This window comes from Pelodiscus sinensis, chromosome 2 (assembly GCF_052426305.1).
Source record: "Pelodiscus sinensis isolate ZL-2025 chromosome 2, ASM5242630v1, whole genome shotgun sequence".
NCBI lineage: Eukaryota > Metazoa > Chordata > Testudines > Trionychidae > Pelodiscus > Pelodiscus sinensis.
Window position 1 is genome coordinate 166458778 of NC_143053.1, and position 17767 is coordinate 166476544.

The window sequence follows — 17767 nt, forward strand, 5'->3', positions numbered from 1 at the left end:
CGGAAAATCATGCCAGTATAGACGTAGCCTAGGGTTTTTTACTGGGGGAGGACAGAAGTACTTACCATTGACACCCCTACTACATCTTTACAGTTGTAACAAAAGAGGGAGTATGGCTGAGACAGAATTCTCACCATGATGCTGTCTAAATCTGCTTACTTTACACAAGATGGTAAAAATGTTGGTGCCTTATCTACATTAGTGTTGCCGTTGGTGGAGCTGCACGGGCATTAGCAATCATGGGGAAAGCCCTTCAAATCTGTGGATGTGGACATGGATATCTGTGGATCATTTTTACAGATGCAAATATAAATTTTGTATATGTGCAGGGCTCTAGGGATAGGAAATTCATCGGAATAAAGCTTAGTTTAGACCAGCTTTTGGTAAGAATTTGTCAGTATTTATACCAGTCACTTCACCTTATCCTCTGCTGGAAATGTACTTCCTATCAGGACTTTTTAGAAATACAGGTAACACTTCAAATTTTCTACTGTGTTTTCCATAGTTTTTCAGAATTAACTTTTGCCAGAGCATGATATTGGTGGAAAGGAGAAAAGAAAGTGAGACAGATAACGCAATAATACCTTATTAAGAAAAAAGTTTTCAGATATTTTTTCTGCAATGCCATTAATTATTCAGAAATTGAAATGAAAACTCAGCTTTACTCACAATTTAAAGTATTCCCTGAGGTCCCCAAAACACAGGATCTCAGCAACAGCATTTTTTAAAAATTTATAGTGCAAAGGTTTGAGCACTGTACCCATAATTATCACCTGTCATTTTGTCCTGCAGTCTCTTGTGCTGACTGTGCACTGTTCTCAGTTTTTGTGGTTTTTTTCCAAAAGGAGAAGGAAAAAACCACTGACCTAACCCATACCAAAATTCTTCAAATTATTGGGTCCTTTAATAATCCTTACATCTCAATGTTCCAGTAAACAACAGATCTGGTGAAAGTAAAGCAGATATGCAGGGGTGAAAAGTTACATCGATATAGCAACATGTCTCAGGAACAATCAGTCTGTGAGAGACATAGTTAAGCTGACCTAGCCCTTGAAATACATAACATTAGACTGATGGAAGAATTCTTTCAAACTCTCTTGGGGAAATGGATTACTTAGAGCAACAGGTGAACCTGTTCTATCACGTTAGTAATGCTACATCTGGACTGCGGGCTTCTTTCGGAAGAAGCTTTTTTAGGAAGAGATCTTCCTAAAAAACACTGCGAAAGTCCATCAAAAAAATGATCTGCTTTTTCGAAAGAGAGCATCCAGATTGAATGGACGCTCTCTCACATGTAAGCTGTGATTGCTATGGATGGAATGGCCACCAGGGCATCTGTGCTTTTTCCTCTTTCCTCTTCTTCCAAAAGAACTCCCTTCTTACCCATCCACACATGCCTTTTTGCGAAAGAGCTCTTTCGCAGAATGGCTTCTTCCTCGTAGAATGAGGATTACCAATGCCAGAAAAAACCCTCTGTTCTTTTGATTTTTCTTGTGGAAGAACGCAATTGCAGTGCGGACATTTCTCAAGTTTTGTTGGAAAAACAGCTGTTTTTCCGACAAAACTCTAGTGTATACATACCCTAAGTGTCTACACTTGACCACTATCACAGTATAGCTGTAGCATTTTAAGTGTAGACATGGAAGACAAGGGTTATGTAATGGGGCTGAGCATAGTTTTGTTGCAAAATTATTGAGATTTGTGACACTTTTAACAAATGCTAACAAAGAAAGGCAAGCCTGGTTTGTGTTTCAGCTAGTAGGGGAAGACTTTATGGCAAGGTAGGCAAATGTTTTGGCCTGAGGGCCACATGTCAGTATGGAAGTTGTATGGTGGTCCACAAATGTTTACAAAATTGGGAGTTGAGATATGGGAGGGGATGAGGGCTCCAGCTGGGGCTGCCGGCTCTGGGGCAAGGAGTTCTGGGTGCAGGAGGGGGATCCTGGGATGGGTGTTGGTATGCAGGAAGGGATGAGGGCTCCAGCTGGGAATGCAGACTATGGGGTATGTCGAAGGGTGTGGGGTTTTGGATATAGGAAGGTACTCTGGACTGGGCCCGAGGGGATCGGAGGGGAGATCACGGCTGAGACAGAGTTGGGTGCAGTAGAGGTTAGTTTTACTCAAGGTTTGCACAATTATGTGTAGACAAACCCAAAGCCTCAAGCTTTGGGCACCCAAGTTTCAAATTTTTGGCTTATATTTTTAAGTCTAGCAGAAGCAGAATCAAAATAGCAAATAAAGCAAATCTTGATGGGCTATATTCAACTGTTTCAAGTTAGAGATGTTCATCAACAAAACACTTGGAATCAAGCCTCTATTAACTTTGGGGAAGACCAGATCTATGCTTTGCAGATTTAATTCATCTTGATTTGTGACAAATGCCAAAAACCCCACAGGACTGATTTTTCAGCCAAATCTAAAATATCGCTCTGGCTTTCAATCCAGAAGACTAGGCACACATTCTCCTCGTGCTGTTCCCCAATTTTTCTCACCAGTGGGTTATGGATTATCCAGATGGATGATGACAACCCTAGCTATGCCCAGAGAAATCTGAAATATTGCATTTCATAAGTGCCTTACCTGCTTCATTGCAAACAGCAGTTCATTGCCTCTTACTGTTCCCTTGTTTCAGTTTACTGCACTGAAGCTGTGTTCGACATTTGAGAATTGAATTGCAGTTGGTCAGCTGATCTCAATGAAAAGCTTCTTAATTCAATTTCTGACATGTTAGCTTTAGATTCTGGGCAATTGTGTACAAAATCTTTTACAACCTGCTGTGCTGGACATTGATATAGGATACTATTAAAGGGTGAGATGCCATTGCTCTTTCTGGTCCCCTACACCCATTACAATTGTCAATAGAGCCTCACAGTCTTTAGTGTGTTTATCTTTACAACAGGTTTGCAAGGCTATTCCCACTTTACACGATAAATGGGGCGTAAAGTGATTTGCCCAAGGTCACACAGGAAATCTGTGGCAGAACTGAAATAAAATCCCAGGCCCCCAAGTCCCAGGCTAGCAACTTAACCAGATGGTCTTGTTCCATCTTTGCTCTCACACCGATGATAAATACAACAAACAATGACAAAGGAGGGGGCCAGCAGGGATAACTGACATCACAAACTTCTCTGGGATATTTATCTAAGGCTTTGTCTACACTGGCAAGTTTTGTCAAGGAAAAGTGCCTTTTGTAGAGAAAACTGTGAACGTTCACACTGCGACATGATTTTTGTTGCAAAAAAATCACGATATTTTTGCCAATACGAAAAAAAGCTTCCGGCTCCACAAAGGACTTTTTTTTCTATTCCCCGTTCTCGAGGCATTTTGTCATTGCTTTGAACTCTAGGTAGTGGCCCACTGTTCCCAACAGGATCCTCTGGTCATCAGTTTTAACTCCTCTGTCCTGCACCCAGGTCATTAGCTACTCAGCCCGCTCTCTGGCAAACCCCAAGAAATTTAAATCACATTTTCTGCTGCCTGAGCAGCTGGACACAGACACACCCCTGTGTCCTGGCTCAGTGTACAGTGGTTTCATGGTGTCTACCCAGATGCCCATGTCTGCCCATCACACTAAATACTCCACCTCTTGGACTACCACAGAGCTGTTGGATCTGATCAGTGTAAGGGGAGAAGAGTCTGTTCTGTCCCAGCTGCGAGTCACCCTTAGGACCTGGGACATGTACAGGCACGTTTCTCGATCCTTGTGTGAAAAGAGGTATGTGCGGGACATGTTGCAGTGCAGAGTAGGGATATTAAATTTTGGTTAATTGAATAGTCGATTAACCTCATGAATTCTTATCGGTTGCTTGACTATTCTGTGGTCCCTGGGGGTGGGGTTGGCAGCCAGTGCACTCCAGCCCCACTCCCGAGGAGCCCCCTGCCACTCTGCACTGCTGCCTCTGTATCAGAAGCAGCAGTGCAGGGTGCCAGGCGGCAGCTGGTCAACAAGAGGAGCCAGTTAAAAAACCAGCTCCCCTTGAGAACCGGCATCCTGTCACCCTGCAGCAGCTCCTGTTGTGGGGCGGGGGAGGGGGGGAGAGGGGAGAGAGGTCTGAGCTCCCAGACCCAGCACAAGCCAGGACTGAGTCAGCATGCTGGGCAGCCTGCTAAAAAAAAAAAGTAACTGTCAGGGGGGAGGGGAAGAATGCGTGTATTCTATAGCATTAACCTATAACTTTTTGCTTATTGGATAATCATTTAATTGGCTACACTATTACAGCCCTAGTGCAGAAAAAAGATTGAACCGAGACAAGCTGATCATAAGGCCCTGGAAGAGAACCAATGCTCTGGTGCTTCACTGAAGATATGCCTTTTCTGTAAGGAGCTGGACGCTATCCTTGGCGGTGACCCCACCTCCACCAACAAGAGACCTCTGGATACTTCAGAGGGCATGGAGGCAGTGCACAGAAGACCTAGCCCGGAGGATGAAACTGTAGATGAGGTGATTGTGGTTGATGTGGACCAGGAGCTCTTCCCCGGATATATCTGGCAGCCAGGAACTGTTCTCCACTGCTGACAGACATAGCCGGTCTGAGCAGTCACTTTCCGGGGATCAAGAAGCAGATGATGAGATGCGGGTTAAGTGGCTGTGGCTTGTGCAGGGCCAAGGGTGTGGAAAAGTGGAAGGCTGGCTGTGTTTCTGTGAGCTGTATGTACCCGTGTAGCTAATCCATATAGCCAAGCACGATGATGATGCACTCTGTGATCTCAGTGGAACCCTGAAAGGACAGGCCATCGAAACTTTTGGAGAGGAACTTGTAAATGTTCTGCCTAAGGTTCCATGGCAGTGAGCTTTGTCCCCTCCCTCATTGTAGGACACCAGCCCATACCATTAACCAATCACTTGTGCAAGAACCAAAACGGAGCATAGGTGGACCACATATGGAACGAGACAAAAGCCACAAGCCTGGAGAAATTGTGCCCTGGTTTTCTTGCTTACCTTGAATAGGGAGATGTCTGCCAAGGTGTAACCCACCAGTGGAGAAGTGTGGCATAATTAGAACTGTTTCTGGAAAGGGAATTTTTGAGCCCCGACTGGTTTTTCTTTTGTCTATATGCACGACTTCCAGCCACCGCCATCCCATCACTACTTACGATAAGTGAAGGTCATGCCAAAGATCCATCTTGCCCAGTATCCTGTCCTTTGACTTTGGCCAATGCCAGATGCACCAGAACAGGTAATCATCAAGTTGCCCATTCCCGGTTTCTGACAAACAGAGGCTAGGGACACCATTCCTGTCTATCCTGGCTAACAGATAGACCTATTCTCCATTAATTTATTTTGCTTTTTTTTTTTAACTGTGTTGTAGTCCTAACCTACACAATATCCTCTGGCAGGAATTTCCATAGATTGACTCTGCACTGTGTGAAGAAGTACTTCCTTTTGTTAATTTTAAACCTGCTACCTATTAACTTAATTTGGTGACCCTTACTTGTGTTATGGGAATGAGTAAATACATTTTTGTTTACTTTTTCCACACCTGTCATGATTTACAGATCTCTTATCATATCCCCCCTTAGTAGTCTCTTTTCCAAGGTGAAAAAAGTCCCAGTTTTAATAATCTCTCCTTATATGGCAGCCGTTCCATACCCCTAGGCTATGTCTAGACTGCAAGCCTCTTTCGAAAGAGGCTCTTTCGAAAGATACTTTCGAAAGAGCCTCTTTCGAAAGAGAGCGTCTAGACTGCACGTGGAACTTTCGAAAGAGCAAGCCGCTTTTTCGAAAGAAAGCACCCAGTGAGTCTGGATGCTCTCTTTCGAAGAAGCCCTATTTACATTCAAGAACGCCTTCTTTCGAAAGAAGCACTTTCGAAAGAAGGCTTTCTTCCTCGTGAAATGAGGTTTACCGCCGTCGAAAGAAAAGCCGCGTTCTTTCGATTTAATTTCGAAAGAACGCAGGTGAAGTTTTTTCGGAAAAAGGCTACTTTTCCCAAAAAAAACCCTGAGTCTGGACACAGCCCTAATGATTTGTGTTGCCTTTCTCTTTTCCAATTCCAAGATACCTTTCTTGAGATGAGGCAACTACTACTGTATTCAAGATGAGGGCCTACCATCCATTTACATAGAGGCAATAAGATATTCTCTGTCTTATTCTCTATCCTTTTTCTTAATGATTCCTAACACTTTGTTTCCTTTTTTCACTGCTGCTGCCCATTGATTGGATGTTTTCAGAGAACAATCAAATGACTTCCAAGATCTCTCTCTTGAGTGGTCTAAGACAGTGGTTTTCAAAAACATTTTTTTCCTCATAACCCAGTTGAAGAAAATTGTTGATGCCTGCTACCCAACATAATTTGACTAGTGTGTGGGCTCCAGGATGGGGGCTGAGTATGGGAGCTTTACGGGTGTGTGTGTGGGGGGAACTGTGGCAGGAGGGTTTACCTTTAACAGTTGCCAGTCAGTGGTGAAGTGGGGATTCTAAGGAAGGCTTCCTGTCTCTCCTGGCACTGCAATTCATGCTGTGCCCCAGAAGTAGCCAAAAGCAAGTTCCCAGCCAATAGGAGTGTGGAACTAGTGCTCACAGCAGGGGCAGTGTGAAGAGCCCTGTGCACTCTCCTTCCCCCTTCCTCTCCCCCTCCCCCCCCCCCGTCCTACTTAGGAGCCAGGCCTGTTGGCAGCTACTTCTGGGGTGCAGCGTAGTCTGCTGTGTCAGGACAGGCAGAGGTAGCCTCAGCACCCCCACTGGTCACCTGATCACTCTGCAGCAATGAGACACAGTGCCTGACATTCCATGACCCAGGGTCAAAATCCAGGGTCAAAACCCGTAGTTTGAAAACCTCTGATCTAAGCTTGAGCTTATTTAGTTCCAGTCATTTTATATGTATAGTTGGAATTATGTTTTCCAGTATGCATTACTTTGCATTTATCAACATTAAAAACCATTGGTTGCCCAGTCGCCTAGATTTGTGAGATCTTTTGGAAGCTCTTCACAGTCTGCTTTGGACTTAACTATCTTGAGCAGTTTTGTATCATCTGCAGAGTTGTACCCCCTCACTGTTTTTCCCTTTCTTCAGATCATTTCTGAATATGTTGAATGATTAAAGTGCTTGCTGAGAGGTGTTCTTTGCAAAATCAGTGGGAAGTGAGTGGAAATGTTGAAAAAAGTGTTTGTCGGTGAAATGTTACAGTAGAGGACTCGATGTTCAGACTCCTTTTTGTGCACTTTGCCGAACAGAGACTTTGCCAGCCCCTATGTGCACTACGTCAGATAAGCTGCAACAGATAAGGACATGTCCTTGGAAAACAGGGAGGCTTTAGTTCACAAAGTGCTAAATCAGTCAGTGAGAAACTGCAGATAACAGGAACAACCCTCGAAAGGGAGTTAAGGAATTACAAGGACAATCAGGCCTTTACAGGCAGGCCATAGAACAACCAGGGTAACAGGAACAGACTGAGATCCTGAAGTGCTTAGTGAAACTGCACAGTGAACCAACACAGGATCCTCCTTCCCCACAGCAGATTCAAACTTCTGTGTCCAGCAACTGCCCTGTAGGCCCTCACATTCCTTTTCCCTTTGCAAGTCCTCGTTTTCCCATGTACTCCACCCCCTCTCTCAACTTTGATTATGATCCCTGGACCTACACACATTTGAAGGATGAAATCCTTTGCCAGCATTTCCTTTACCAGCTATCGAAGGTGCTTTGAAGTGTTTCAGTGCATTATTTCCTGATTAATAAAGACCGTTTATAACAGTTCTATGTTTTTATTTACTCTTTAATGTTGCAGACCAGTCACCTTTAATGCCTGCACCTGGGATTGTAGTATGTTCCCAGCTATGTGTTACATTGGAGGGGAGGAGGTGCAGTGTGGAAGCAACTGTTACAGAGGTTTACAGGGGTATGTAAACAGCTCCCAAGTAATCTAAACAGCACAGGGTCACAAGTAGGATATATGAGTCTTTTACCCTTCTCCCTTAAAGAAAATGCTGCTTCATATTTATGCTGGATTAGCTTTCATCAGAATCTGGGCTACAGCATGTGATCATAGTCTCCCAACCACACTGTACACTTCTACTAAAATAAGGAAACTAAAAAGTTCTTGGTCCACTGTTTCCACTTGACATAAATTTCTGTAATTCCAGCGGAGCTGTATCAATTTAAATCATGTTCAACTTCAGAAATCTCCAACTTTGCACATAATGATTAATTGCAGGAAAGTATCTAATTTCCTCTTGCTGACCTTTTTTGACACTAATTCTTTGCTATTTAATATCATGTAGTTTATATCTCCTGTGCACCCAGGTCAAAGAGCTGATCCAAGGTGTAGAATAGATTATCTCTATCATGTCACAGTAGATTGGTTTCATATTTTAACTTGGCAGGGTACTTCTAAGGTGAACAATATGTGGAGAACTATGTTATACATGTTTACTAGAGGACTAACAAAGACAGCTCCTGTGTCCGTTACCTTCATTAGATACCTGATTTCTGATCTGAGTCAGCAGAGAAGTTGTAGCCAGGCCATTCTTCTTAACTCAGAATGGCAGCATAATTTGCTGCTGCCATCACCTTTGGGAAATCCCAACTGTTTCTTTTTAGTGAAATATTTGGTATTGTAGTACACAGACACTCAAGAAAATTCAGGCCTCATTGCATTGTACTCTGTACTATGATGATTGGAACAGCGTTGGTTTGGCAGTGGCCATGATCAGAGATAACTAGCTTTATTAATTTTCTTCTGATAGTTTTGGGCATGTCTCATTTAAATGGATAATGTTGGTATCCATTATAAACATATCAACAGTGCCTTTCTTTAGAGTTTACCCAATCGAAAAAGTAATGAAAATCTCAATGGAAGGTTGTGAACCACTTGTAAAATCGAGAGCCACATTCAGAGACTCAAACAACAGCCATTATGGAAAAGTCCGACAGAACCTAATAGAAAACAGTATTTATTTTTTATTATTTTAAGCCAACCTATAGAATCCTATTGTGGGTTACAATTATCTTTTGCATTCGGTAGGTTGGCTTAAATGTTCTATAGACAATTATGCTTTTTTTTCTGTAACATTCTCTAGATTTTGATGCCTCTAGAATCTAAAATATATGTAAACCTTTGGTTTTCTCTCATTCAATTCTATAGGCATCTTTCACATGGAAAAAAAGTGTAAGAACATGTAAATGGAAGTAGTTTTTGCTTCCCCCACTTTGTTTTTCATCTGAATTCCTGCTCCCTGACCTTATGCATGAAAGTTGCCCAATCTGGGTCTTAAATCCTGCTCCCATGGAAAGCGCTGGGGACTCTGCCATTGATTTTAATAAGTCTTGGATGTGAAACTTGAACCACATTACAGATCATCTCTGAATCTGACCCATTATCTTAGCTATTACAAGCTTTTTATATCCAAAACCCACAATATGGGCTCATTGCATACAATGAGTTTTGGTTCTAGGACAGCAAAAACAATCTGTAATAACAAAACTACTTCCCTTGTTGGGTGTTTTTTCTCTCATAGAACTGAAAAATGGCCCAATAAATGTCAGCCAGATTTAATAATATTAATAAAAAAGTCTCCTGCTTTATACTTTGTGTGCCAGACTTCATTCTGTGAAATAGTAAGACTGAATACTAATAAATCCATGAAACAGCTGATTGAACTCTTCAGAAATATTACAATCAAGAAATGATAAGTATTATGATAAGATAGGAGCAGGTTTCTTTGTAAGTATGAAGAGCAGTGAAACAGTACCTTTAACTCAGGAAGTAATGCTGTCTGTGCACCTTCTCCGGAGGGATGTGAGAAGTAACAAGGAATGGAGTTGACTTTTTTTTTTTTTTTTTTAACATCACTGTCCCATGGACTACTTCATTTCAGACATGCAAAGCAAGTTGGAACACTGTGTTATTTTTCAAATGGATGAGTGGAAATGACGCACCATGGAAAAGATGCCAAAAGGTTCCCAGAAAAAAACTTTATCAATAGCATTTTTTTCATCTCTTTCATAATAGGATTTTAGAATGCATAAGACTGATTTCCTGCTAGTCTCTTTTAGGGCTCTTGCCAGTATGTTTAACCTTTTTCCAGGGAAGAATTAGGAAGATATTTAATTTCCGTGACAGAAAAACAACTATTGCTCTTTTTCTAACATTTTCTTTCATACAGTTTTTCAGTCTCCCCAGTTATTTATCATATGTCTACAGTTTGCTTAATTGGACTTTGAGGGGTTATCAGTTCCAGCAAAACAGTCATTGGGAGATGCAAAACATTTTTTTCCTATTAGCCTTGCCAGTGGCTAAAATTTGTTAATATTTATTAAAGGAGCTGAGTCAAAATAGGAGGGAAAAAAATCTGAAATTTAAGAGTGAAAAAGAGCTTGCCTGCCAGCACTTGATATATTAACTATTCATCAAAAGTATGCTCACAGCCTTTCTTCTTCCCTTGAGATTGTTTTTTATGATAGCTTTTTTTGTGGTGTCTGGGAAAGGTAAAAGCCCTATGAAAAAGTAAAGAATAAAGATCTTTTTTTTTTTAAACTAGCATATATATTTAGGCTGCCTGGGCCTGGCTCTGGAGGTTTGCTGTATGACACTTCAGAGGAGCAACTAGCCCTCCTTATTCAAATACAAAGCTGAATGCATTCTAATGTCATGCTAAATATTCTATTGGTAAACACTACAATTGTTAGGCAAACTTGCTATTAAAATAAATGAGCCAAAATGGCAGTGGGTTTGTTAATAACAAGGCTGAATTTACCCTGGTGAGGATTTCACTGGCACATTTTGAAAGCAGCAGGCTGAGTTTTAGCTGACAAATTCCCATTGGAGTCAATGGAAGTCAGGCAGTTCAAATGACACTTTCTGGTTGGAAATTCTGCTTCAGTGTTGTAGGGGATTTAAATGTCTACATAACAAAAGGTTATATTCAGGGCATGACACTTCCCTTTGATCATCCTATGCTATAATAGAAATATAGTCACCTATACTGTTTCATAACTGTAGTAATATTACTGACATCTTCTACGTGTTGGACCCTTAATATAGAATACTGAGTAATTCTTATAAGGGACAGATAGGACTGTTATGTCCCTTTTCTCATCTATGTAAATCCTTCAGCTGCATCTTCCTGCTTCTATTGGTAGAATTTAGTTGTAAATCTCTCTTCTGGGCTCAGACTTATGAGTTCTGTTAAGGTAGCCATTCATTCACATGCCTGAGCTCTCATGAGTCTTCATATGCTTTCTCATGTGACTAAAGAAAATGAAAAGTATGTCAGGTCATTAGTGCAGGAATGAGACCAAAGGAAGAGCTTAGTTCTTGACACTTTTTAGGTGTGTTTTGTTGTTGTTTTAAGCTTTAAAAAAATGTAGTGTTTGATCTAAACTGTGCAAATTCTACATTTAATTTAAATAGCTTTCACTTCCACTCTTTTTTTTTTTTTTTTACACATACGTCTTATAGCAAAACTAAGAAGGAAATAAAAAGCAATGTTTTTCCATTGTGTGTGAAAATACGTTGCACAACTAGAGAACAAAAGTACTATACTAGCCTGTGAGAAAGCATGAACCAAGTTTAATTTCTTTCAGTTCAGTTTGAACCAGTGTTGGAAAGACTCACTTCTCAGACTTAATCACTTAATAGTATAATTATAGGATTCCATTCTGCAAATATTAACCTCAGTGGGACAATACACCTAAACAAGAACTCTTTGTGGAAGTACCAGCATAAGGATTAAACTAGATGTCTCCCATGAACGTAAATAAAAGGTATACAGCTATATTTCCGACATCCGTTGCTGAAAATATACCTGATTCTAAAGAGCCATCTTGAATTTATTACCTCCTACATGGAAGGGGCAAATTCTGGCCTTGTGAACATGGGCAGGACTCCTCTATAAGTGGAAGCACATGTGTATATCTTCAAGTATCTGAGGCTATGTCTAGATTGCAGACTTCTTTTGTAAGAACCATTTTTCAGAAGAGATCTTCCAAAAAAACCTTTTTCTAAAAGAAAGCATCCACAATGCAAAAGTGCATCGAAAAGGCAATCTGCTTTATCGAAAGATAGCATCCATTCAGTGTGGATGCTATCTCACATGTAAGCTGTGATTACTATGGACAGAGTGGCCACCAGGGCACCTGTGCTTTTTCCTCTTTCCTCTTCTTTCGAAGGAACTACCTCTTCCCCGTCCACACACACCTTTTTCCAAAAGATCACTTCTGTTCTTTCGATTGACTTTTGGAAGGACGTGATTGCGGTGTGGTCGTTACTCAGGTTTTGTTGGGAAAACGGCCATTTTTCCAACAAAACTCTGTAATGTAGACATACCCAGAGACACTGGAAGGATATTGTTGAAAAACATGACACTGAATAAGGCCAGGTTTACACAAAAATATTAGGTCTACCCAGGTACGTTGCTCAGGGGTGTGAAAAAACCACACCTCTATTCAGTATAGTTATATGTCCTACCTTTTGGTATAGACGGTGCTAGGTCTGTTGTTGACCTAGCTGATTATCTATGCTGTTGGAGGAATTTTTTCCCTTTAGGAATGTGTTTATGCTGAATCACTACAGTGGCTCAGTTGCAACTGTGCTACTGCACGGTTTTTAAGGAAGACATAACTGAAGAGTGATTAAAAGAGAGAAGCCATTGGACAGAACATAGAATGGAAAAAGCAGAATTAAATCCTTGTTTTTCATCTAAGTGACTTTAATGTTGGCCGAGGATCTTGATGGACAATATTGAAGACTGAAGGTTTCTGTTTCTCCCTCATTCATCAATCTTGACTCTTCTTTCCTCTACACCATTTGAAATACATAAAATATCCTTCCTGAATTGATCTGCAAAGCCATTTGGAAGCTCCTTGAGATCTAACCGCAGCTTTGTAGATCAGATTTCAAAGCTGGAAAGGACTATTATTATTGTGTCTGACCACTTGTACAACATAGGCCACAGACCTTCCCCCAAAATAATTCCTAGAGCAGATCTTTAAAAAAAAAATCTCATCTTGTTTTTAAAATTGCCTGTGATGGAGAATCCACCACAACACTTGGTAAATTGACTTTTGGTAAATTGTTCCAGTGGTTAACTATTGTAATTGGTAAAATTTTATACCTTGTTTTCAGTCTGAATTAATCTAGCTGCAGATGAAGATACAAACTTTGCAGCTGGCACTGATGAGTTAATTCAAAACCATGGATCCTAACACCATTGAACTTGAGGTTGCATTTGAGAGATGTATCTGAACTTTGTGGCTCAGATACATCTCTAGTAAGGATTACACCAGGCTTCTTTTAACACATCCATTCCAAAATACCACCGTTTGTCAATTTGCAGCCTAATATTTTCAACATCCTAAGTAACGAAGACTATTTCCAGTTGTTTCCCAGGTCTGTTTGTGATGCTTTGAGGGTCAATACAGACCAGTTAGGGTTTATCTCATCATTTGCCCTTGAACCCCAAAGTGACACAATGGTGCTATCCAATATATGCACAAATAGAGGAGTGTGACCACGTGTCAAATATGAAAGCCTGAGTCAGCACTCTGGCAGTTTCAATAAGGCAAAGCAGATTGGAGCTGACTAGGCAAGATTATGTCTAATTTGTGGATGGGGCAGGACAAAAAGGCTACTTAAGTCATTAGCCAGAGCCCACAAGGGAGGCACAGGAAGCAGAGCTCTTTTCTGCTTAGTAATGGTGCTATATATGCTATGAAAGGGGTGGGACTGCACAGAACGTTGGGCCAGCAAAATGGTCTCTGTGTCATTTGTTGACTGAAATATAAACAGAACCAAGAAGGCCTTGTTACAAGGTGGAAAACACAGTGTGGCAGGTCAAGACTCCCTTGGGACCATCACCTGATGTGCTAAGATACCACTGATCCTGCTTCCCATGACAGTGAGTGCCCTGTAACCCTACTCTGACATGAAAAATGCAGAAGTGGGGGGCAGCAATGATCTCTATAGTCTTTGGTACAAAAAACTCCACCAAAATCCTAACACCTGGACTTTGGAGAATACAAAAACCACTGCCGCCACCCAAGTAATCCAAGAAAACCAAGGAAGAGATCACTTTGGAAACTTCCTCCCTAAAACCTCAGGAATACCTCAAGCTCTTTTCCCCCAAAGAGCTTGAAAAAGAAAAGAGAAAACAGCAAGCTGCAGTCTGTAGTAGTTGCCTCCTAGTCAGAGGCATGAAGATACCCAGACAGATTTTCCAGGACACGGAAATGAACCAATACCAGGTTAATTAGAAAAAGAAAACAAACTTTTATTATTAAAACCGTACTACCATTGCAAGCATAGTTAAGGTGGCTAGATGGCAAGAGCCACCAATTGATATACTTATGGGGGACCCCTCACCAATGGGCTCAAAACTTAGTTACAAAAGAGAGAAAAAACACTTTTAATAGCACAGACATCAGTTCCAAATCCCCAAACCAGAAAACAAAGCAAACCTGATGGGCTAACTAAACTTTGTCCTACTTACACATTGTGAGAAGGCTTTTCTTGGAGAGAGACAGGCTTTTCCATCTCCCTGTTACTTGGAAAAAACTGCTCTGACTCAGACGAAGGTGGGGAAAATTAAAAATGTCTTTGTCCCAGTTTGAAATCCCTATCTGCATTGTTATTGGCCGACTAGATACCTGGCTAGGTTTACCCCTTAGCCACTGGGCTGCTGGCCAGCCCTCATGGTTGTGACACCCAGTCTTGCTCAGTCCTCCAGCTTGCTTCAGTACAGGGACAAGGCAATACCCTCAAGGCTGCAGGCACAGCATGAAAGTTCAGTGAGAGTCCTTTTCCCAGAACTCAATTACACAGCCCCTCTGAGAGCTGAACCCTGCATAAACCCATTTTATGCTATGCAGAGATCTCTACAATGCAAGCTTGTGAAATTTGCCCTTTTTCTCAATTTAAATAGAGATATGCACAGGCTCCTTGTTTCCCCGGGTAGTATTTACTTTCATTGGGTTCATTACTAAACAAAGCTATTTTTTTTCGGTATAAAAAGATAGGATTTAAGAGGTGGCAGACAGAACCAAGTAGGTGATTCGGCAAAATAAACAAGCAAGTTAAGCTTAGTCGAGTAAAGAAACTAATTACCCTTAATATCTCACCCTAAATCTGATTCTAATAATCTTCTTTATAGGCCAGATACCCTCCCAGCCTGGGCCCAGTTCCTTCCTCCAGTTCAGTTGTTTCCAGCAGTCATTTTGGGTGGAATAGCCAGGGAGAACTGAGGACCAGGATTATCTCACTCCCCACCTTTATATAGGATTTCCATAAGGTGGGAGCCCTTTGTTTCATAGTTTGACGTCCTCTCAGCTTCTCATGTAAAAGTACAGAAATCAAGATGGGTTCCAGCATCAGGTGACATGGTCATATGTCGCTGTAGCCATTTTCTCACAGGCTGACCCACATATTCCCAAGAGAGTCAAGCTTCTTCACAGTTCATTGTCTTTTGCTGATAGGCTATTAGTATAGTGGCTTCTTTCATTCTTGTTCCTGAAGGGTAAACTGTGGCTGGGCACAAAAGCAGCAAATATGAAATTACAGAAACACAGGTCAATATTTCCAACTTCATCTACAAAGATGATATATACATTCAATTGGGATAATCATATTCAGTAAATTACAACCTTTCCAATAAATAATACATGAGCCATCTTGCAAAAAGCAAAGCTCAATAATGACATATTCATATAATAAGCATATTTTTGTAAAGCATATAGAATATTACATCACACACACGTCTTAATCTCCACCAACAAAGTCGAAATGTCTAAGAGTCAAGGGGAAAATCCTTTGAAATCAATTAATTCTAAGAAAAGCTATACAGAACAAGCAAAAAACCACCACTCTATTTGTTTAATTTTTGCAGAATAATATTAGAATTATGTGTTTTCTTTTCAATTCCATCTACACGTGGCTTTCAGCAGTATGGATTCATCAGCTCTGGGACTATGCCTCTGAGTGTGTGTGAGTGAGAGAGAGAGAACTAAAAAGTTCTATATTTGGTTCCCTTTGCACCAGACAGGGTTGTGTTTAAGTTTACCAAGCAGATGGAGAAAACGCTGTTTAAATGTTATGAAGCTGTTATCTGTGTTTTGTACAGGAGACATTCTCTGGGATGTAAAACAGAACTGTCAGACAGCTCAACTCTAAAGGAATTAGATCATCTTGGACAAGATGAACTGAGCTTTACAGTGTAAATTCATGTCTGCTTGGTATACTCTGGAGAAAAAGCCAAGTTGAGCACATTCCTCAGATAGCACAGCATATCTCCTCACTGTACAGACGGGAAGATGAGGTGACCGGTACTGCAATCCCCAGCTGTTCACACAGTGCTGAAGGGGGGCTAGTATCACACCAGTGTGTGTCAGTGGGTGTGTGTCCAAGTTCAATCACTGAGACACGCAACCTAATGATTCTGATGAAATTTCCACCAACATTTTTTGTTCTCTCTGCAGTAAGGATTTACAAATGCTGGATTTTTCCCCCGTTACAACAATCTAGAGCCAAGCTACATAAACAACTGTGTGACTAACTTGGAGGGGGAAAATACTTCCTGCACACAGGAAGGCATTTATGTAGGGTGATCACACATCCCATGTTTAAAGGGTCAGTTCCATTTTTAACCCTCCTGTAGGTGTCCCAACTTTTTCTTTAAAATAGGCAAATTGTCCCATATTTTCTATCTTCCCCACTCCAAACCCAATCAGTATTGGTGGGTCCTTCTACTGGCCAGATCCCTCCCACCAGGGCGGCTGGCAAGCAGGGATCTGGCCAGCAGCAGGACCTGGTTAGTCTTTTTCACCAGTGGCTGACAATCGGGGTGGGTGTGCAAAGCGGGTGATGGAGTGAAGATGAAGTGTGAGGGGCTGGCCCCTCCCCCCCTCCTCCGCATAGAGATTAAAATCAGAAAACAATGTTAAAACCATTGCACTATGTGTCTTGCATGGTGCACAGCTCTATATACTGAACTCTTGTTAAGCTGTATATTTCACAACAAATGTGAGCTAAACCAGCACTTTCATTCCAAATCCCTATTTTCAGGTGCTTACAACTTTTGATTAAAATGACCTTTTGAAGCTGATATTTTTCAGTCTTGCTCCAACTCAGAAATTAATTTATTTGGCAAGTTCCAGGAAATTCTATTCCAATATTTCTTAATTATCACAGTGAAAGGCTCTTCCACATCGAATGTACAATGGATGCTGTATGTATAAGGTATAGGCACGAACATTCCAGATAGAGTAGAGATGATCCCAAAGTAACATCCTAGATCATTACAGTTCAAAACTTCTGGAAAGTCTGAATGTAGATCAGTTGTTTGCACTAAACAACCACCTATCTTATGAGCAGAACCATCCTCAATCTAGACATCCACAAAGATTCTCCCCAGAACTATTTCTAATATTAAATAATACAAAATGCCATATACTGTTTTGTGGTGTTATATATGATATGGGAACATAAGATTTAATTTTTTCTGGCTTTTATGCACATCTACAATTATGGAAATACCTACATTATCATGTAGATTTTTGCATGCCATTGTTATTTATGTTCCTATATAAAAGAAAGTGAGGCTCTGTCAAGGCTACAGGGTTTTTCCGGGATACCAGAGATATCCCAGAAAAGCTCTGCTGCGTCCAGGGAACACATCCATTTTTTTGGAACAGTTTCCAAAAAAGCAAGCACGTTCTTTCGGCATCCCTGTATTCCTCTCAGTGAGAGGAATAAGGGATGTTCCAAAAGAGGAGGTTTTTCCGAAATTTGGTCCTATGTAGATGGGGCAAATTTTGGAAAAGCCTCTTCCAAAAAAACA

At 41.1% G+C, this 17767-nt stretch overlaps 1 protein-coding gene across 6 annotated transcripts in view; it reads right to left on the reverse strand.

Moving 5' to 3' along the window:
• The window catches only part of LOC142827259 (uncharacterized), a 46704-nt gene extending 32200 nt beyond the window's left edge, over positions 1 to 14504 (reverse strand). For 2 of the 6 annotated variants that reach the window (XM_089776515.1, XM_089776512.1), the window contains exon 1: positions 14426 to 14504. Coding sequence is in view for 1 of the 6 variants with exons in the window: in XM_089776513.1 (XP_089632639.1) it covers positions 14426 to 14469 (44 nt within the window). In the remaining 5 variants the exon portion in view is untranslated. Of the gene's footprint in view, positions 1 to 9688; positions 10394 to 14425 lie in introns of those variants that run through there. The other 4 variants (XR_016348925.1, XM_089776513.1, XM_089776511.1 and 1 more) reach the window with 4 other exon arrangements.
• Positions 14505 to 17767: the final 3263 nt, after the last annotated feature.